Here is a 23,730-nt window from a genome sequence, read left to right as displayed (position 1 = left end):
TGTCAGGAATGTGTTTTTCGTTTTTTTCAATGAGAGAAATAGCTGCTCGTTTTTACAGATTGAACGCAAATAGATACTTCATATACTTGCAGAATTGTCAATGCTTACTGTTTATCAAACATTATCTGATGTTATTGATTTTTAAGGATGTCCATGAGACCAGTTCCCTTAAAACTTTATACAGGTGTTCCTATAGTCCTAAAGGAATGCAGTTTCTTGTTCATGTCCAAAAAAGGCAAAAACGCTATTCAAAAGAAATAGCAGAGAATCCTAGCCCCCATACATACCCATGGTATGCTGTGAGACAAAACTGTTTTTTTCTGACTCATTTAGCCCCTAGATGAACCACAAATTTGAGCTAATGTTGCCTCTCATCAGGTTGTTTGTGACACATTCTCATATGTCTGTACTTCTTTTATAAGACTTTGTAAGGAATTTGAATAACTTTAAAAAATACCAGAATTTGATTACTTTGACTGAGTTGCCATATCTCATGATTCAGCAGAACTGCATATGATAACACCAGGTTCTGCAAATTGCTCTGTCTGTGCTTGTTCAACCTGAATGAACCCGGTCACCTACACTTCACGGGTCATCAGACAAACAGACACAGACATCATCAGCCTGGAAGGTGTTTCCTGGACTCTTCACAATAAGTTGAAGTGTAAGTTAAAAGGATATATAAGACCCAGGCCTTCTTTCTCAAGGGGAAGTTTAGACAACCATTCGAACACCGCAAGCTAGACACCTTGATAAATAGTTAGCGATCATCAAAACCTTCGCTGACGTAACATTGACTCTTTGATGTACCGACTAGAGCCAAACCAAAGTGCAACGTCTTTGTCCTGACTGAAAGGTAACCAATATCCCAACATTGTTTTGTGTCAAGTAAACGACACTTTAAAACATGTTTGTGACCATGCTCTATGCATCTTGAGTCATATTTAATAGCCCGTTCCCTCCCACATGGAACAAAGGAGGTTAGTGGGTAAAAATGTAGGTGGGTTGGAAGGTAAACAGGTGTCAGTCCTGTACATTTAGTGTGTGTGCTAACAGGTGGGCTCATTGTAGTAAACACACTGCTTCAATCAGGCTGTTGGAGGTGGTCCTTTGATGATAATGTGACAATGGTCAGCTGCCATTTGGGTCCTTCAATTTACTGTAGCAATGTCCTATAGGTTAAAGCATGCTTTAGTACGGATGAGGAGACCATATTATATAGCTGAATGATGTTGGCATTGCATCTCATTGCCATCTCATCTAGACTATCCCTTTGTCTAAATCAACTGTTTTGACCCATGGGGCACCACAGAAGATTAACAACCAGTGTGTCATTGTATAAAAGGACATTATATACTGTCCTTAGTCATTACTGGCAGGAAAAGAAATTGCATGAAGGATTAAAATTCAAGTCAGACCATTTTCACATTAAGCCTAATGTTTGGTCTCATTGCCAATATTGGGAAGTAGTTACTGTTTATAGCTTCAAATCAGCACTGCCTTGTCTGGGGTTCAAGATATTGAGTGCAATCTACTTTCCGAAATTCAGTTAAAAGTTAATGGTAACAACTTTACATTCCATTCCATGATACTATTTCCTACATAGGGTCACTAGCATAGCTCAAGTCCAATTTGATACACACAAATGAAACCACAAGTACAGCGTACTTTCTTATCATGTCATGTTGATTAATATTAATGACAGGACGTCGGACAATTTGACAGGGATAAACGGATCAAATCAATTGCATAATGCCTAAAGCCCTGACATTAGAATCAAATTCAAATTCCAACGACTTTCAAGGTTGTCTGATGTAATTTTATTACACTCTAGAACTACTAAAATTGCAAGTAGAATGTACTTTGAAGTTTCGATGTACATGTACCTTCTGGCCTCATAGTCATACTAACATTCCTATGCAGGGCTTAATCTAAGAGGGCTTGATGGGGGGGTCCCGACAACGCTTTACGCTAAATTCGGAGGGCCGGCTACGTATTAATAATACGCTAAAAAATTCAGAAAGCCTCCCTACGCTCTACGCTAAATTCAGAAAAGCCTCCCTACGCTCTACGCTAAATTATGGAGTGGTCGGCAATGCTCTACGTAGAATTAAAACGGTCGATTACGCTCTACGTAAAAGGGGCATGCAGGCCCTCATCTAAAGGGAAACAGGGGCCAGTGCCACCATGCCCTGACCAGACACCCCCTTACCCTGGGGAGCAGATCCTCTGACAAGCATGAAATTATGATTGACCAGGGATGCTACTAAGTCCACATGTGTGTCGGACAGTAATTTTGCCCCTCAGGAAGTCTTAGAATGCCCCATTTTAACTTAACATTCTCTAAAACTCCACACCATGGAAGGGGGACCCCCTGCTCCATTGCAATGCTCCCCCTAGCAATTTTTTCTTAGAAAAACCCCATGCTATGTATGAGAATGAGAATAACGCCAACATGGCTTTACAGTGAGACCGAACAACAATAAAGGAACAATGCACTTAGGCAACAAATTGGTCTTGACTTGTGATATACAGTTGCTGAAAGATTGTGAATTGTGCCTTGGAAATGTTGGTAACTCATGAAGTCTCATGATTGCTTTCCCAAGTTTGTTGAATATGGAATAAATTTGCAACTGGGAATGTACCTGAAATTCACAATCGTTAATAATACATGTATATCTTAATGGAAGTTTAAGAAACTCATTAACATTAGTCATCCCTTGAAAGAAAAGGCACTTGTTTTTTCAGTAAAAAGAACAAAACAATTTCTTTCAGAAAAGTGAATCTTTTTTAGACGACAGTTTTAGAAAAGTCCTACAGCCTTGCAAATACCTGCAGCCAAACTCACCCCATACCATACCCCTGATCACCCCAGAACGTTAAGTAGAGCAGGACAGGACAAACAGAATTAGAGGGTACTCCACAAATACCACCACTTCAGACTGAAGTGACGGAAAAATGTTGCGTTATCAGTCCAGGCACACTCCAGGCTTGTTAGCGTGGTGTGGCTCTAAATTGAACATGGCAGCGGCAGGTTCCTTATCAGAGTTCAACCGTTACTATCTCTGCCATTTCAACAGCCACGCTAGACTGGGACTTCACTATGTTCATGCACAGTGACACATTTTCTCCTGACAATTTCTGTCATGATTAGACTTATAATACAAAGTCTTGAACGTCTGATTCCCCCCAAATGGATATATTAACCAGAAAAGTCAGGGTTTAACTCAAGCTGCATCAAAGTGATCCAATGTACCGTTGATCATAGCTAGGAGCGGAATACATAGTACAGAGTTAGCATAATTGTTTGTCTGTTCTTTGTTATCATCTCAGAAATAAAACCTTCATTACATACTTTTCTTCATAATCATATTTATCTGAAAAGGGATCTGAATATTCCTAATTCACATTTAACACAATCTCCGCAACATTATTTTCGTTTCACTTCAAATGATGTGACCCAAAATTTTGCCTTGAGTAATTTCTTATCCCAAGGCCCACTAGCTTGTAGCCTTATCAAAACTATAAATGTGGGGGATATTGTTGGAGACGAAACGTTTACATTTCTATAAGGTCATGTCACTCTGTAAAGAGCAGCCTTTGTCGATGTAACTTTGAAGTTGATTTTAGCAAAAGAAACACAATGACCAAGGGGGTAATGTGTTCCTAACAGTATTAGAACAGGTGACAATGGCTTAAAAGCAAAAAGGGTGAGAGCCGACTTTAAAGCAAGAGTCAAGGGTGGGGATAGACATAAAGGGAACCCTGTTTACCACTAATCCTGAAACAAACTATCTTTGTAACAGGTAGGCAGGTGTGATTGTAACATACCAAAAATCAACTTCAAAAGACTACAAGGCACACAAAGTCACAAAGTCTCATTCTTTATGGTATCAAAGTGTGTATTTACTTCGTTTTACCAGTACGTTTTAGAAGAACCACATTGACTGCACCTTTAAACAGACTCTCTAGCGTATTCTTGATGTTCAAATATTATGCTAAGATTCCATCATATACACACCATTTACAGAATTGATAAAGACTCAGACAACCTTTCTTTGCAATGGTTTGCAATTGCAACTTGCATGGCAGGAAAATTTGAATATTGCACTAACTGTTACAGCATTTTCCATCACATGACAGCTGAATTTGTCTGACTTTTGCCGATTTTCTATTATAGACCTGCCAGTGTCCTAAAATGTATGTGAAGGGGGTTTACTGGTAACAAGAATGTTAGTTTGTTTGTCTGTTTGTTTGTTTGTCTGTTTGTTTCTTTGTCTGTTTGTTTCTTTGTCTGTTTGTTTCTTTGTTTTATTTAGATCATGTCAACCTTATTCGGTTAGAACAATGATAATAAATAATGGATCAAATACACTATCTTGGCGAAAAACTGTCGAAGTCTTCAAGTTGTGTCTAAAATTAATGTACAATGTAACTACCAGACTGAATACCGTACCAACGGAAATAGCAAGGCCCTGTTCATACCTGTACTTGTGTTACGTAATCCAACAATTCCTGAAAGAACATATATCATATCAGACACGCCACAATGACGATTGATAAGCCGACTTGTAACTCTATCAACACATCAAAATTCCACCCATGTTGAAGTAGTCTAAGGTGTGTAGTAATACTTCATGACGTTACGCTCCTATGACCCTCTAAGACCAACCCTCTACATGATAAACACCTTAACATTCCTATAAGATAATGTTGCTTGCTTTGTATTGTGCAACTTCATTTACGTCCCATGTTAAAGGCGATAACAATATTTTCACTTCAATACCGTGAAAACGTTTTCAATGACCTCCTCTGGCATTACCAATTCTGATGTGGCCTTTTGAGCTTCCATATCTATGACAGGTTTACCAAAACTTCTTGCTATCTTTTCAACACTCTGCCTTCGTTGGGTACCATGTTCAATTCACTTGCAGTCATCCTGCATGTTTACCCGTTCTGTAAACAGGGTTGTGAGACAACACTGGGGATAAGGTATGTAGCAAAGAATGGCTGCTATGTACAGGGAAACAGAATACCTACCACACAACACAAGGAGAGCACTTCATCACAAGGGGAACTTAAGATTATTATCTGCTTTGCTCTCCATCGTCCAATTTCTTAAAAAGACTATGAATATAAAGTCTCAGGAATAGATCTATACCAATGAAACCTTCAAAAAATATATCAAATCCTTACTCATACCTGTTGGACAAGAGTTAAGCCGTTAATGCAGTCAAACCTGCCCAATAAGACCACTCAGCCAACCAATAAAATTAGGTCTACGTGAACAGGTGGTCATTGGAGGTCACTAGTAATATAGATTCTTAATGCTTGTGTCAATGGCAATTAAAATGTATCTAAGGGAAAATGAAATTGTGTTCACATCGGCTAGGTGGTCCTTTTGTAGAGGTGGTTACTTAATATACAGGTTTGACTGTAATAATGGGTTGAAAAAGAGTTCATTAGTTACTGGTTCATTGCCACCATTGCAGTCACTTTGACTGCAGAGAGAACATACAGCAGAGGCATCACCTTCTAAGTACCTTCCACTTAAGTACGTCCTCACTTTCTCCACCTTAATGGCTGGACAAACAGCACAGCATCTAGCCATTATGGACAGCCTTGGAAGTTCAAAGCAACATGCAGAATGACATCACAGCCTACAAAAGTGACAGGCATCCATCGATGCTCACTACATGTTCATCTCATTGTCACTGATAGATACAAGTATGTTGACTAAACACATGATCATGAGTCAATCTATTCTGTTCAAAATAAGGGCCGCTCAGGGCACTGTCAGAAACAAGAAAATGACCAAAACTACAATAAAGAAACTTTTTTTCTTATTTTACCTTTGCCAAGGAAGTTAGGTTTTAATCAGTATTGGTTGCCTTTTCAAGATGAACTCTAATACAGTCATGGAGTCACATCAACTTCAAAACATGTAGGAAAACACTTGGATTCTCAGTGACTCATATAAATTGTGTACAAGATGAACAGGTAAGAGGTTAGCAAATATAGCACAGAGACAGTTCAGGGTCGCCTGCACCGTTATCAGTGTCCAGCGGTATGGGAGAGTTCCTCCTCCCCTGGGGTCTACTTCTGAGTGCAGTCATGCCTTTGGAAAAGTGGTGCAAAAGTAAGAAGGTCAACACGTTAGAGACATCAATAAAGTCTAAGCGTGTTGACCTACGTTTCAACTTGTTGAAACATTACAGGGGCAACCGTCAGACGTGCCACCACCCTGTTTACTGGGCCTTTGAAAAATCTTCCACTCCCCAAACAACATTTGAACTAGGGTACTTAACAAATGGAAAACACATACAATTGATAGCAACATTTTACATCTAGGCACAAAAATGTTCCGTCAACTTGGATGTTGGAAAGGCTGCGAGAGAAGGGGGTCAACCAAGAAGAAGGAGGAAGAGTATACCTTCGAGGAGAGAGAAGAAGAATAACAACAGAGCTGAAAATGGGAGTTAATACAATTATTAACAAACGGAAAACTTTCTTGGCCATGCTTGAGGGAGGAGGACCTAGGTGGTTACTGGAGTCATTATTACTAAGACTAATGCTTGAAAAAGAAGAAGATTATACAGATCTAGAATCTGTGCAGAAACTTGGACAGAAAATTAGATTATTCTGAGCTTTGCAAAAGGATGTATCATACAGGGTCCTATAGCATTAAGCCTTGTATCTATATGTCAAGTTACTAAGATGACAGGTCAGTCCTTCTGCAGGTTCATGACATCGACAAGTTTCCTAGTTTGGACAGATTAATGAGAATGTGCCACCGATATTATGACAAAAAATCTATTTAAAGAATCTGAAACCGTCAGCACCACACACTCTAAGAACAGGTTTCCTTATCATGTACAAAATGGGGCTTTCAGAAAGTCATTTTCCCAGCCTTGAGACTTGTGTGAACCATGTGGTATGGTACAGTGATGCATAAACCTAAGTCCTTACCCTCCTTGATCCATCATTAAGGAGCCTCTGCACACAAACATATAGCCTTTAATCTTCTAGGTCTATGGCTTTTTAACATCCCCGAGCACTGCCTTTAATTGAAAGTGGTGCCTTATACCAACAACTACAGGTGGAGTGGTCTAAGGTGACTTTGTTATGTATCTATGTGGGCTATGTTTCTAGGACGGACATTGTGTCCAGTTAGTTGAGCAAAGCAGGCTTACAATTCCATTGTTTCCCGTTGTTAAACTCTTAAGAACCTTGTGGTAGGAACCAGCAAAGGCTGGCTTATAACACCATGGACGATTTTTTGTTGTTGCAGTTTTGACATGGGAAAAGTACTTCGGTGTTTCAAGAAGCTTTCACGGCCAAGGAACGTGTTGAATCGACAGGTGGGTGATCCGTCGTCCCTGAGAAAGTTCCAAACCCAATCAAAGTGGTGTTGTCTTCTTAACTACCATGGTACAGGCCGAAACAATGCAACCGACCTGTACAAATATTTGCCTTGAGCTCACATCAAAGGGACGGTACTCCTCTTTAGCTGGGAAAGTACCGCTGATCCTGGAAAAAATATCTACTGAAGCGTGTGTTATACTGATGATCGTATGAAACTGTAGAATTTTTTCTTATGTTCAGGAAATAGCGATTTTTTCATTCTTCAGAGACCATGGTTTGCTGAAGACCCAATCTTGTATTTAATCTATCATCAGTTATCAAATTTGCAAAATCTCACTGAAAGAATCTAAGCAGCAATTGGTCATAAGATTAACTATAGTTATGGAAAACTAGCATGCATGAAGTTTGAGGGCTATTCCATCCTAGGAAAATACTTCTACTGCAATATGAAGAAAACAAAGGGACGAGAGCTGGATGACTAATCTAACTAACTAAAACTAATGATACCTTAATTATAAGTTACATGATCTTAATTTCTAGTACGTATTACACGTGCATAAGCATCCCTTCCTTGAGACACAAATAGACACAAGACATAAACTTTGCTCTGTTACCTTGGGACACTAATAAACACAACATAGCACGGTGTTCACAAACAGAGCATATGTCAACACAGCGGGCAAATATCTGTATCACCATAAGTGGGTGTTTGGTGGATAAACACAGCCAGGTCGGGGGGAGACTTATGATAGCCGGTGATGACAAAGTTTAGCTGCAGCATAGCTTCTGATCCGGACAACTAGGCCCAGCACTGCGCATGTGGGCACCTCACACATAGAACAATGATGTCCTCTTCAAACTGGAGAGTTGATAGAAAGACAACAGAACTTCGTTATTCATGATCAAAACGATAAAGCTATGTTCTGTGGCTGCCATATTCTTGCTGACATGCTGCTCTCCTAATTTGTCAGCAAAAATGGGATTGTCAAGTTTTCCCAACATCTACTTGGAGAAAAGTTTTCCGTTTGCCTGAAATATCTTTCATCATACTTATCACGCAGTGGATCATATTTTCATCATACCAATTTTCATGGAGATTTTGTTACTAGTAGCTACTCTGGGTTTGTGAACAATTAACTATAGTACAACTTAAGAGTTATAAGTTATAGTATGTTTAAGTATGACAAATGTACATGTATGATGCTTCATGGAATTGAAACCACACATTAAAGAATGAAAATTTGAATGACTCCGAGATGTTTTTCTGAGTGAAGTAATGAAGTCAATACGGATATCAGTGACCATCCCAGATTTTTGTGTCAGAGGAGATTATGCATAAAATTTGCAAAGATTTTTGCAAAGTCTTGCAAACCTCTTTGTGGTGTTTGGTACACCTTTCAAGTGGAGCAGATTTTTCTGTGTCTTGTCATTTCTCTCCTGAGTCATAGATACTTGTGACAGCACCTGTGCCTCCATGCTATCCTGATAAAATGTTTTCATTCACACCGCCATCACCATGGGAACCAGCGCGGGGATGCATAACAGCCGGGTGCATCCAAGTGCAGAGTTCCCAATGGGGAACAGCCTGTTTGGCCGGCTATTTTGGGAGACCTGTATTTGCACACCTTTTCCTAAATTTAGACGCAATTGTCTGGGAGATAAAGGAGGAATAGATGATATGCAAATCCTGACTTTGCAAGTTTTAACTTACCCAACAGGCCATATAGGCCGTGTTAAGCCACATGCACTTTTTCCTAGTTGCAGGATTTATTTATTTTCCACTCAGGACACTGACGTCAACCTTTAAAGTTTAAAGTAACATACAAGTTGGCCAAAACTCTTGTATGAAATTTATTCTACGAACTGCATCAAATCAAATAGTGAAATACAAGTGTTTGCTTTCTAAGACTGCCATATCATCATAGGCTGATCAAAATGAAGAAAAAAAATCTGCATACTATCCTCAATTTACTTTTGAAAAATATGATACAATCAAGAGCACAAAATGTTAACATCTTTACCATCTTTGTTATAGATGCTAATCTTTACATTTTGTGTACTTAGCTATTCTTGATATTGTACTTTCATCCCAATCTTGAGTTGTGTCGCAAGTGTTTCCATAACAGACAATGGTTTACTTGAATGTACAAAGCAAACATCAGCTTGCATTGACTTTGCCAAATTTAGCTAAAGCATAAAGGAGCAAAAATGTCAAATATTCCTTCACTCCCAGAACTTAAAAGCTGTCAAGCATACCAGACTTTGTGGTTACCCTCCATGGAGACATAATAATGGGACAAGCCCAAGTTTAATAGCAAACCAAATATATAGTGTCAGGTGTTAATAACCAGACCAATAACTATTGAGCTCAAATACCCACTTTAATACAGCCCTATGTTCTGACAACCCTATGTTCTGCCAGTCCTATGTGCCTATGTTCCGACACCCCCCCCCCCTTTTTTGACACCCGTGTTCCCGACACCCCCTACCCCTACCCCTAAATCCTTGGGCTGTCGGGCATAGGGCTGTTGGAACAAGGGCTGTCCCCTGAACCTCTGAGAAAAAAAGAAGCCTATTTTTTCTGAACTTAAATTTTGCTATAAGCTACAATGTAATACCATTGCATCTGCAGTTGATAATCCTTCTGAGCCAGGCCGGCTAATATTATAAACAACACTTTTCAGTAATATGTTCCAATCAATTGCAATTTTTTGTAGCTTGACAAATACATTATGCGGATAGAACTATTACTAGAAGAGCCAACTGTATGGGGACATTTATAGAGAGTGAGGTAATGGAACTAAATAATATTCAATTACTTCAATACTTTGTCAGCTTTGGTCAAAAGTCTGTCATCTTAATTACATCGGGCAAACCAATTGTCAGGTCATTTCTCTATCATCAAAATCTTGTTAACACCACACAAGAGTCCCCTTTCCCTGACCCCGTGCACAGTCTCCCACAGCACTCAGGCTGCTGCAAGGACAACTGTATCTGAAACACCATAGAGACCAACTATCCTACTCAGACAACATCTACAGGTCACAATAAGGGTCCAGTTGAGGAGTGTGTACTCTGCTCTCCATATCTGGAGTACATTCCCCACCGTACAACAACATAGCCAAGGCTGTGGCATTTGCATTGTTCCCAAAATGCTGTTGGGATGAAAGGTGCACACCCACTATATAAACTTTGAACAATTCCAACATCAGTTTTTCGGGGGACTGATAAGGCAAGAGAGCATGTTTGCTGTAACATCAAAGGATCAGCCAGATAGTTTTCGAAGCAGGGGCTCATTTTGGCTCTGTGCTGACGCAATTGGTAGAATAACAATCAGCACTTGGGTTGTAAATCAGATTGGATTGAGTTGGATGCTGATAAGGGCATGTAGAAGGCTCTTTGTCCTAGCAAGGCTTCTCAAGGACACAAAAAGAGCATTCTTACTTAAGACATCTCCGGAAAGGCTCTTACTCTTAAATGACAATCTTGTTGTTTTGAATATGACAGTTACAGTCTGAGTGAGTCTCCTTGCTTGTCTCCATAGTCAAAACCAGCATATGTATGTGAAGATAATTTGGTTGCAGCTTCTTCACTGAATATCCCTGTGAAAAGGGAAAGAAACCTTGACAATGACTCAAAAATTGCAACCTACAAACTGCCATTTTGTACCCTCCTTCTTCCCTCTCAACAAGTTTGCCAGTTTGTGTACACAGTCTAAGGTTAAGGAGCACGAGTCGACCTTACGTTAGATATCGGGCCAGTGACAAATTAACAGGTGACCTCATTTGAAAACAGCTGTTTTGTGAGGAGGTACAAGGTGTGAAGGGAAGAGGCTTCAGCCGTCCCTGACAATCTGGATCCCTAGAAAAACTACACCGCCCCTATCAAAACAGTCTTTATCCCCACTGTAAGAGGATCTTCCATCTTAATCTGCCCATTCTTTGAAACACACAAAAAGATTCAGGGAGATACCACAGCCAAACTCTATCCCCATGCCCTTTGCAGGTACAAAGCCATTCCAAAAGCTATGACTCTGCCGTACTGGAATTGCGTGGAAGACATGCCAAAGAAACCATTAATCTTGGCGCTATTCACTGTCTATGGACACTTCCTTGATCAACAGGATTCAGCTCAAAGTCTTCAAAGAAAGCCGCAGGTAACAGATTGACTGGGCTTATCTTCTCCAATCTTTCATCAGAAACAAAGCATCAATACCAGCCTCTTCATTAAGGAGATTTCCCATTGAAAACACTAACACTCCCACTCACCGGATAACAAAAAAGCAATAAAAGTGTCGCGGCTTCGTTGCCTTTTGGTAAATCATTAAGCTTCAGCGAAAGAAATAATCACGGTTTCTCACCTGCTTGAAGACAGTAACTGGAATTAAAGAAAGAATTTCAGTGCTCTGCATCTAATTAATCACGATTAAAACCTAGTAGAGAACACAAAGGTATGTGCAATGTAATATTCAATCAGAGTAGATTGAAAAAGGAGGTGTCACTGTTGCTGCAGACACCTGTTACATGTAACTACAACAATATCAGATTCCCACAAGGAAATCTGACCCTTTTGAAATAGTTCAAGGTATTTGATCCATCTCAAAAGTGCAGGGAGATGTAACAGAAGGAGGAACAGCGAGAATTGTCTAGATTGTCAGCGATCCAAGACACTTCTGAAGAAAGACAAGCATGACAAACAAAGTGTTTACCACAACACAGTAACACAACAGTAAATATTGCACAAACTAGTACAATATCACTTTGGTTCAAGAAGATTTCATTTTCATCAGTTTGCCTGTTATACATAAATACAAAATGCTGAAACAAATAAGTTTATAAGATAATTGCTAAACTTTGTAGATCACACAAGATTTGTCCAAACCGATCTCCTTGGAAATCAGTACATTTACCGAGTAACACACAAACAACACCGTAACCTTTGCAATGTTAAACCACATTGTTCCATCGGAATCCAAACTTTTCTTTTTCTGCGAGCTTCCATGGCTTCCCCCTCACATACCTCTTCTATTCATGTCAAGCCGACTTTTTCACATGGGCAACAGTATATCTGCTCTGCTTCGTGCCTCTCCATGCCTAGCACCAATTCACCTCTCCCAATCCCCAACTTCTTTTCATCAGTTCCTGAAAGAACAGCATGCTCTTAAAGCAACCGAAATGAACAAGATTCTGTGAGAGTCCTAATACCACCAATGGTCGGGGATGTTCTAGTAAGGTGACTTGCAGACAATAAAGTGATCTTGCAGTCACCGTAAAGCACAATGAACATGCAGTGGTCCCTGGTTAAATAAACTCCCCCCTGGAAATTGGCTGGGAGCCTCGCATTACCTGAGCATGTGGTCGAACAACGGTAGAGGAACCACTGTTGTTCCGGTCTCAGTCCAGAGAGCGCTGGAATCAATAGGAACAGATCCCGGCAATCTGCGACCAGCAGGTTTGAAAGGACGAGGGCCAGGCAATAGTGGATTAGGCCCACCTCCACTTGTACTCCTTGGGAAAACAACAAAGCATGGGGTGCAGGGTCGGTCTCTGGAAAGTCTTGAGCTAGCAGAGATAAACCCTTAAGACCAATTAGATTTAGTGCTGAAACCACTTGTGTAAGCCAGCCTTCCCACCCTGAGCAACAACAAGCACTTGGCCATTCTAGAGGTCGTTTCCCACCTGCTCCTGTCTATATATATGGGTGAGAACAAACAAGATGTTTCTGACACCTCCTTTCCAAGAAACAAGCAACACCACTCTTTCCACCTGTGCCAGACTTCAGCAAAATGGAATCTACTGTCAGAGGAGAAACAACAACACTTGGGTGGATGCGAGCCATTCTGTGTCTGACCTGTGGTTCCCATGGTTTATTTTCTTACCTGCATGTCCTCCACCTTCCACATTCTTTCCATTGTAAGGTGAAGTGGGGAGAAACTGTTGGTAATGCTACAGCAATCGGAAGAATCAATTGAAGAGGAAACCCCCTACAGTTCAGCTGTACTGCCTTCTAAAGCTCTATAAACTGCCAGATCAGTTGGTCATCCATGGTCATGTCATTTGACTAATAATAAAACTATTTTTGCTGGTAGTTTGATTATAAATTGCTTGAAATGCAAAGATACATGGACACTAAAGTTTCTGAATACTGCAATGGGGCGTACACTGTGGACAAGAACAAAATTATCCAATAGTTAAAAATCTACACTACCTGACCTCTCCTTAGTAAAATAACTTCCTGAAAAAATGATAAAGACACCCTGCCCGTATTTTGTACAGTACATATTTCCACATTATATGTTCTCAGCGATGTCTAGTGGACACAAAGTATTGCCCGATTTTTCCTGAACTCTTCTACCCCCTATTTGTAGTGATGCTGGTTTTCCTCAATGTCAATACACCCTGTATTAACCCTTAAAGGACGGGATAAAATTTTTACGTGCATACAGGAATCGTAACTAAAATTTTCGGCTTCAGGTGCCCCCACCTAGGAATTGTTTCGGGGCTGTAAAGTGCTTAATATTAATGCTAGATAGGTAAAACTATACATTTCTGGAAAGCTGAGAACCTGTAGAATATGAAAATAACAAGAAAAAGACTGTATCTGGTTTGTAAGTAATGATACTGCACAAAAAGGACAGAAAAAATTTCTTTGCGAAGTCTCAAAAAATATTTGAAATGTATATGACACCACCCACAAAGTCTAAAATCACTTTGAAAGTCACAGAAAACTATTTTAATCTGCCTTGCTATTCTTCCTGAAGCAATAGAAACATCAAACAGTGTATGTAAGTAACTGTAACTGTTTTATTCTAAGCTAGAAAAGATAGTACCTAAAGCCTTGGCCACTTGTAAAATGATGGGCTTCATCAGTGTTCCCCTACTGTTTGTCCAGGAAAATTTCACCAAATAATGATTTGGAGGGAAGCCAGAACAGGCTTTGCTATCCCAAACCTGTAAATACATGTCAAAACATGCCCCCCTCCCCATCGGCGAAGTAAACAAACATGAAGCAGAAATTTGGCTGGATCAAAAAGTTGACAAACAATTTCAGACAATCATGACCCTCACTAAATTACAATAAACCCCCATCCACTCGATTTTTTCATGGCAAAGAAAGAAAACAAAGGTTTGTAGCACTGTTACCTAGCATAGGGCCTTCAAAATGCCGAAGTTTTTATCAAATTACTGTCTCTTCTGATGCTAGAAACATCGCAAATCCCTTCCTCAGTTGTGCCAACATCCCTTCTGGGTTCTTCACCAGAATCGGACATCGAAAAATCATGATTTTGAGCTAAAAAAACACGGCAAAAACTTCCCAAACACACTTGGGATCTTCCGTCAGATTTGGGCTTCCCCTGACGCATGCTAATGAGGCTGTATCCGACCTTTGCCGAGGGTCACCGGAGAATACCGAAACTCAACCCAGTCGAGCCATCCCTGGTGGCTCGTCGGGTTGAAGGCTGCAAGTCACTGGGGGTGGCTCATCGTGCTTTAAGGGTTAAAACAGCCATATACCAGCACATGATATGCCAGAGCTGCGGTCCTTCTACACACTTTATGACAGTATCAAAGGTTGCTCAGAGATCAATCCTGCCTTTTGATGAGGGGCCCGACATGCAAAAACACAGTAAAACGCACATAAAAGGGCGGATTTACCCACCACACAGCCACAGCTGGGACCATCTGCAAATTGCTGAGCTTGTTAGTCTTTTTGCTCACAAACACGGCTATTAAGAACAAAATTAACAATTTGGCAGAGTTCAAGAAAGGTTTAATTTCAGCACATCATACCAGACAGTCTTTGCGAGGCCTAAATTTCTAAATTATGTCTTCCCATCTTCTCTTAAGTATCTATCTGTTTTGAGACATTCTCTGTACAGGTGTAAATTCCATGTCTAAACACATAACATTCTATGATTCTAGGCAAGATGCAAAGGGGGGGGGGTGTCGACCTATGACTTCTCAAGTGTAAGAAGTGAACAAATCTAACTATGTGAAGTGAAGACCCTAAGGCCTTCTACTGGCCAGTCAGGATACATGTAAATGGCAGGTCACTGACCTGATAGCACTGCTGAACGCCCTATGGCTGTGTCCTAACTACGGATTGAAAACATCTTGATCTCCATTATCTTTTTGCTACTTCCTCTCTTCATGGAAAGAGCAGCCTTTCATAATGTCACAAGGAAACATAACCTCTTATATTCAGGGGTAACACTGTTCTTATCCACGAAGTCCTGGTAGTATCTGTCAACGTCCTCTGGACAGGATTAACTCTTGACAGTTGCTTATTTCTTTTCCTGCAGAAGTTTCCACAGCACTTTGCTGCATTGTGTCAAGCTTTCATCAGTGATACTCAGCAGGGAACTCATTACATTACATCAGCACCAATTACCCTGTCTGTAGACAATGGCAGAGGGCAAGGGTCAGATGCCAAGGTTGAGGTTACTGCTAAGTACAATGAATATGTGGGTCATAGAACTTAAGTACCAGAGTCATATACAGTCAAACCTGTCTATAGCGGTCACTCAAGGGACTGGCCATAACTGGCCGCTAAGGACAGGTGGCCGCTATGGAGAAAATGTTGATTAATTGACCACGAGTGACACATGTTTTCAGTACCCACTGAGATACATTTATTCACCGTATACAACACATGTAAACATTGCATAGGTAAGGCACATTTTAGAAATTCGATTGTTGTTCTTCTACTTCTATTATGGGCTTGAAAAAAGAATTATTGTATCTGCCAACTCCAAAATCCATGGCTTGCTCGAGCTTCATGTCTGAACAGACCAGCATCGCCATACTCTACTCTTGATCCTTCGCGACTGCTTCGCTGCCGGCACACGCGTCAGTCGTCACCAACGAGTTTTAATCATATGAAACAAAGTCCTTCGCAGCAAAATGCCCCCTAGTTAGTTAAGAACAAAATATATGTTGCTCAGTTGCCACTTACTGTTCGTTTTCGACCGTTTTCAAACATAAAATTGTGGCGACAATTTTCCTAAACTGTTGTTGTTTGCTTGTCATGATCGGCTTCTACCATTATGCTAATAGGGTAATGAGAGGAAGGTCGCTCTTTTTAGGGCTTTTTTCTTCTCAGAAAATTGCGACAGCCCAAATTTTACAACATAGTAATGTTATCCATATTTAGTTTGAAGCTTTTGGTTCAGTAATGATCCTCAGTGATAGTTTGCAGCAAAATAGATTTAACACACTATACCTCCGCAACAGTGGTGTCTTCCGATGACCTTTATGCTGCTCCGCCATTTTGAAAATCGTGTTTGGGCACATTTTCGGATGAATTCCCGGGGAAAACGGAAATATTGGGCCGACATTGAAATAATTCGCGAACTTAGCGCATCAGATACATGTGCGGGTTGTATTTTCCAAAAACTACCGTAATCTTTGTCCAGTCCAAATGCACAGAAATAGTCAAATATGCTACGATGTACAAACGCAAGCCATGTGAAGAAATACTTGACTTCGCGTCAAACCATGGATAATCTAACGAAGATAAAACATTTTTGTTTTCTTTATTATTATCCTGTCAAGTTGAGTTCACATAAACTTGATAACTGCATTAAAAAAAATGAAGATTTTGAACCCGGCGTGCGGTGGCGATGCGGCTTCCACCGGCGCACATTGGCCGTTATCGGCAGTGTTACTGTACTCGCGGGACCGAAAATCGTCTGGCCGCGACCGCGTTGGACAGGTGGCCGCTATAGCCTAATTCTTAATGCTTATGTCAATGGGAAAAATCCAAGGGACCGACAAAAAGTGACCACTATGGGCAGGTGGCCGCTATGCAAAGGTGACCGCTAATACAGGTTTGACTGTATTCTGAAATGGTTCAAAGAAAATTGTTACAATTCTTAGACCAACAGGTTGTTGTCTCACCTCTCCCTCCCCTTACTTTCTCTACAAGGTGTTTGTAACTTTGACTGTGCACAATTTAGAGCCAGGGGTGGGATGGAGTCTGAATTGATATTTTTAGAACAAAGGCAAAAAAGATATTAAGATGATATACAACAGAAAATTTTTCTTTCTTTTTTCAATTCACCTCTTGGCCTTAAATAGAACATGATCTTGAAATGTTCATCATCTTATGTTATCATCCACCCAGCAGTACACACCATTGCCACACTTTAATCAATCAAAGTGTATGGCCTCCCATCCTTTGTTTTAATTCCATTTGATATTAAAAGGATTATTGGCTGAATAATTCATCACGAATGCTAGCAGACATTTCTGTAAAACCCCTACTCTCTGTGGCAGTATGTAAAAACGTCCTTGAACCTTGAGTGATAGACAGTGGATGAGGTAATCCATTAAATGGTACTTAATTCTATCAATGATAATCCAATCATAGACCAAACAGTCCCGAGTGTTGATGTTGGCTCCACCAAACTGCATTGATTTCCTCATCAACATTCCACCAATTCCTGCTCATTCACGCCTCCCTCGCGTCTCCTCCCTACGCTATGTGGAGTTACAAAGACCCCGGCGGCCAACCAGCCCTCCCGACACCACCGGCGAAGTAGCCACACACACCAGATACTGTTGCTCCTCCCTGACCCTATACAATTTTATTGAAAACGCAAACAAATGAAAGCATTTCGGGACATTTGTCTGGTGCTACACCGGTGGCCTGAACTTGGGTGGCCCGTGTACATGTTGGTGTTGGGTGTCAGTGCATGCGCCAGCACAAATGGGGCCGACCGCGGAAAACATGTTCCCCGATATTTCTCCTCTGTGACCTACCGTAGCCTCTTTGTCGCTGACACAATGTGGGCAGGTGACGGGAAGACGACATAGCGTGCCGCTGCCCAGCCCCCTTGTAGCCGTGTCAACAGAACACGATATCGCGCCACCCTCTTCGTCTCCATCCAAGCGCGCCGCACCATTAGCAGTAATGTCTGCTCCTCAGCTTGGTATCGGGGTATCGTTACATCAAACTTTACATTGGCATTGATATACCCTATCTGGTGAACAACACTACTGGTGCACCGTCAACTTTCTGTCAGGCACAGTGATACTGAAAACGTGGCCTCCATGCTGCTCCACCTTGACAGTCTCATCTACAGTTCCTAAAGCACATTTCTTGGCACCGTTGAAAACAGCTCTAGAGTTTCAACTAACCTAAACAATAACACTTATGTATGGTGACAAATTTACATGGCCTACATGCCATACAACCAGGGACAGCGCAGACGTCAGAATCGTAGAATATACTCTGTTTGTGGGGTCCGTGTGATGCCAACAAAATGTACACCATGGATATCAATGTTGTCAAAGCAAGTCAACTGAGCATGAGAGAAGGGAGGGAACAAAGACACCGTAAGAATGATCATCGCTAACTTTATTTTGTCTGGTTTAAGATTATCGACTTACAATGTAGATGTTCGTCATACAGACCTAGCTCTAAGAGCTGGACTATGTGTCCAAAATAGTCTAGAAAGGATAATATTTCAATCCAAAGAAATGTGAGTACAGCTCAGGGCTCCAGACTAACTTTTAGGCCTAGGAGCACTGTGCTCCTAACTCAAAAAAGTTAGGAGCACCAGCAAAAATCTAGGGGCACCACTACAAAAAGTTGGAAGAACAAGCAAAAGTCTTGGCTATACCAAATAATACTCCTATTAATCAATGTAATACGTTAACAACCGGGAATAAAGTACTAAGTACTAGTATTTGAATAGATTATAAAAGATAGAAACCTACATTGATTTTGCAGAACAATTGGCAATTCAATTCATTCAATACCTTCCTACATACTGATACTAGTACGATGGATTTTTAGAAAAATTGGGCATAGGTTCCCCGACTGGCCCCTATCCGGGGGCCACGGTGCCTCAAGTTCAACAAGTTGAAAAATACACAATGGTATTTTTTACTTGGAACAAGGCAGGTAATGATTCACATAACCTTGAATGATAAATAAATAGATGACTCTAGAACTTATCTATTGGGTTCATGACCAAAACAAATAAAGTCATATTCCATAATTTGAAACTTCACTGCTGGCATCAAGTTCAACATTTTTACAGGCATTTCTTTTCTTCTTACCCTCACCCTCTGTCTACAGATAATCCAAAATACTTTATTATCCTTAAAATTCTTGCTCAAAATAGTATCAAAAATGATCTGTTTGTGCCGACCCAGTCAAATCGGGAACTTCGAAACGCGTAGTTCAAATTTCGCGCGTCAGGACCGCGCGGCGCCGTCATCCAATGACAGGCAGACCCATGGGGAAAGCTTTGTGATTCGCGCTGTGCAGTATAGACAGCAGCAGAATGAAAGTACATGCAGCACCGTAACAACGGGCAGGTAATGAGCTTTGAAATGATACCGGTGACAAAAGGAAAATTTGATATTTTTTTTTAATAAAACTCCACTTGAATTGATTCATCAATTTTTGATCGTAAAAATCATCGCTTGAACAGGTATAAATATGACCGCAGGAAACAAGCCTTTCATTCTGCTGCGGTCTATTTTTCATAAACATCATGGCCGCCATTGAAAACAGCGAGCGTCCGGCGAGCGCTCACTTTCATCGACAAAGTTTTGGCGTTTGAAACATTTTACAAATGAAACAAATACACCACAAAGGAGAGAAACTTATATCCTTTATTTCTATGGGTAACTTTGCCACTAGGAACGGATAGTTTTTGTACCGTGGGTGTGGGAACATGATAGAAAATTCACCGACGATATTCGCGGTAGCATTGGAATACCTATATTTTCGGCTTACCGCTTAGTTCTATAGCCATTATCCTGGCGCAGGTCTTAATTTTGGATTGTCGCACCGTGCGACCGTGATTTTAAATCTAGTCGCATTCTCAAGAAACTGGTCGCATACATATTGTGTGCGAGTCGCACTCACGAGCGCTGCAGCTACAAAATATTTGCTACTCAGTTCAGCATCACTAAAGTGCACTAAGTCACAGCGTGGTCTCTGTTGGGTCAAAGAAAGTGCAAATGTTTTAAGTTCAGGCAGGTTTTCAAAAAGGCATGTATGTGGTCAACTACTACCGGTAGTAGTACTTCTATGGGCTACACAGGACAGTAGAAAGCATCTTTTCTTCTCCTTCTTCATCACCAAGTCTTTCATCTTCACCACAGAAATGACGGTTAACTGTTTATAAAACAGCATAAGTTGCTATAGTAACCAACATACAAATCTGCAAGTTACTAGGACAGTTGCAGAAGTTACCTTTTGTAAAAAAAAGTATCGCTTTCCAAGCAAACAGGATGCAGAAAGAAGATACAATGCATCTTTTATCTGTATAGAGCGAGATGTGTTAGTTTACTTAATATTGAGTTACATGATTTCTAGTTGCAGGTGTTTTCCACTGCATTGTGTGGCACAGCTGGCACTGTGAATAGTTGTTTGTGAATTGCACATCTTCAATTGACGCTCAGTGATGCACTGAGACTCTAGGCAGTAGCATACACAAGTTGACAAACACCTGCACATATTCAATTGCCCTCTCCTGCCTAATTTGCCATTAAGGCTAATAGTATACTTTTCAAATCCTGAATACAATCAACATTATAAAGCTAAGCCAAAAAGACTTGACTTAAGGATAATGCATCTCTTTCAGCCATGAATTGGAAAAGTATCCTTGATCTGTGTTCTTGGGAACAAGACTTTCTGACTTTAGGTCAAGTGCCACCCGTGTATATCAGCTCGTAGCTACAGGTTGGAACTCTACTTCTGGTATCCCCAACCAAAACTTCTCTCTTTGGTTGTTACTAGTAGAGGTAATGAATGAACAAGCTCATACCATGACAAAGGCATAATGATGAGCTACATAGTTACTCAAAATAACTGTCTTAGATGGGTCGTCAAATGTACAAAGTTTAGGGAAGCATCTAAACTGGGTGTGTCCATAGAAGTTAAGATGACTCAGAACACACATGTGAACCTCGCAGGATCAAATGAACATTGTTACTGTCACAAGAGAAAAGGCTATCTGATACCATATGAAGTATGGGTGTGGACAAACAAAACATGTGAGAGAGAGAAGAGGAAACAACCTGGAGGTTGAGGAAATCACATAGTCATGGTACACAATGACACTGTAACTGAATGAAGGTGTATCAGTTTGCATGTAAATTAAGCATGCACTTGCAATGGTTACAAAAAGTTTAAGTAATAATACAAAGCTTGTACTATCACAGAATATATACAAGACTAACAGCAACAAATAGCACCAGTTCTTCCCACCTGGAAGGGATTTGAAAAACATTTACTGACTGAGTATACCTGAGTAAAGCGGGTATGTTTTGCCAAATAGCAATTATAGCTTACGGGCTATACAGATACAGATACCTCATTGACATGTACATGTGTACATTCCAGTATTTCTTCAGAAAAAACATCATAATCAATTTTTATTTAATAGTTCATAGAATGATGGATGACAATGACTTAGATGATAAGCTAAAGAGTTACTAAGAGCAATCTATCTCTACATGTACACTGAAGCATGATGATAATCAAACCTGAAAAAACACTTGAAAAGTTGCCATTTACCACATGAATAGATTAAAAAGCAAGTACTAGTACAACTCCTGTGCCTCTCAGAATTATTTTACAAATTGCAGTAGACAGCAGCACGAGTACTTAGTCAAAATAAAGTTTCCATATTTGGCAATGTCCCATCCAATTTTCGAAGAAATCTTTTGAACAGAACAGAACAGAACAGGAATAAAAAAAACATGACCAAGAATAATCAGTATGAAAGGTTAGGTTCAACATCACAAGTAAGTCTGACGTATATGATGCACTTCAACTCAAGAAATAAACATTGACCTTAACTCGTAAGGAGTGCTATTGACCCAGGGACAACAATACTTCCTGTCCATTGTAGCGCTCAGGTAAACCATTCATCAACCAGTCTGCCAGTCTTCCTCCAAAACAAAAATATTTCTGGTATTCCAACAATTTCCTGGCTCCTCTACTGAATCACTTGAACTAGCAAACAAGGTATTTTTACACACAACGACATTCTGTTCCGGATACTTTGTTTTGAACTTGCTTTCCATGTATGACTTACCTTTGGGAATTTGTATGCACTGTGTAATACGCAACCTCACAATCACATAGATGGAAAGGATTAACATTACAGTAGATAACTGTCTGATATTATCAATATAACAAATATATTATGTAAACACATTTCGAGATCAGAGTCTAAATTTCAATACAGCAGATATTCTTATTCAGACAAACTGTGAATAGGTTGGGTTGATATACAATGATGATATTTTATATCACACAACTATAAGGCTGTTAGAGAATACAAGCATTTCTGTGTTCATAAAACAAAGTAATATAAATAATGTAATCTACTCCTCAATGAGAATCAATCAAGGGGAAAACAAAGCAGAAAAGGTGACAGTAGAAGCATTCTGCATACTGAACACATTGATAGTCATAAAAGGGGGCGTGTACACTGTAGGTGTAGGGGCAATTTCCTGTTTGCATTGGGAAAGCAAAATGGATTTGACAGATCCTGATGACCATAACCTCCTTGCAATGACTGATATTCCAAAAATATCTAACAATTTCCGTTTTCCATTTTCTCACGTTTTACGTATAGAAGTATTGACTTTTAGCAAGGATATTTAACCTCCTTGCTTTTAGGGTGTCACTATCCGGTTCCTGGTACATGACATCATTAGGGTTACTCTACATATCGAACAGGTGATTTGGCAGGAGGGGGGAGGGGCGGGGCTTTATTTTTGGAATGGTGTGTTTTCATTCGGACGGTAGCATTTCCATGACATTTGCATCCCAAAATTACGCTTTTTACCTAATCGGGTCACAGATACTTTTAATCATAGACATAATACACAGCTATGATGACCTAAACGCAATATTCTGGTGTAAAACGGAGCAAAACAAAATGATAATGGATATGGTACAGAACCCAAACACGGACCTCTTTCGCCATCACCACAGGCAGACCGACTTGTATGGTGGCTTCTCCGCGCCTCCTCCGGGCATAGACCAGGCCGGTGATCGCGCCGACTGCCCCTGCTGCGTACAGCACCGCTGCTCCTCTTCTGGAGCCGCTGGTGGGGACATTTTTGGTCAGAAGTGTCGTCGAATTCCGAAGCTGGGTAAAAATTCGTCGAGAAGCCGCCATCTTGGATGTCCCTACAGCGCATGCCCCGGCGGGACATTACCCGGCATGCCCTGGGCGGGACAAAAGTGGAGGCGGGGTATTTGGAGAGGCAGACCGCTATAACAACTTCAAACATATGAATAAAAAATGTGTTGGCTGAACCTCTTGTGACTCACTCCCTTTTCATTGGTCGTGTCAACAGTTTACAACTGGCGGGAAGGACGCCA

General features: G+C 40.5%; 1 protein-coding gene across 13 annotated transcripts in view; it reads right to left on the bottom strand.

Moving 5' to 3' along the window:
• The window catches only part of LOC136436254 (calcium uptake protein 3, mitochondrial-like), a 49,446-nt gene extending 25,875 nt beyond the window's left edge, over positions 1–23,571 (bottom strand). For 4 of the 13 annotated variants that reach the window (XM_066430062.1, XM_066430071.1, XM_066430063.1 and 1 more), the window contains exon 1: positions 23,318–23,571. In XM_066430062.1, the coding sequence (XP_066286159.1) occupies positions 23,318–23,524 (207 nt within the window). In that variant the 5' untranslated portion in view covers positions 23,525–23,571. The remainder of the gene's footprint in view (positions 1–23,317) is intronic. The other 9 variants (XM_066430068.1, XM_066430070.1, XM_066430067.1 and 6 more) reach the window with 4 other exon arrangements.
• Positions 23,572–23,730: the final 159 nt, after the last annotated feature.

The sequence above is a fragment of the Branchiostoma lanceolatum genome, chromosome 6 (assembly GCF_035083965.1).
Source record: "Branchiostoma lanceolatum isolate klBraLanc5 chromosome 6, klBraLanc5.hap2, whole genome shotgun sequence".
NCBI lineage: Eukaryota > Metazoa > Chordata > Leptocardii > Amphioxiformes > Branchiostomatidae > Branchiostoma > Branchiostoma lanceolatum.
This window is presented reverse-complemented; position numbering and strand designations above follow the sequence as displayed.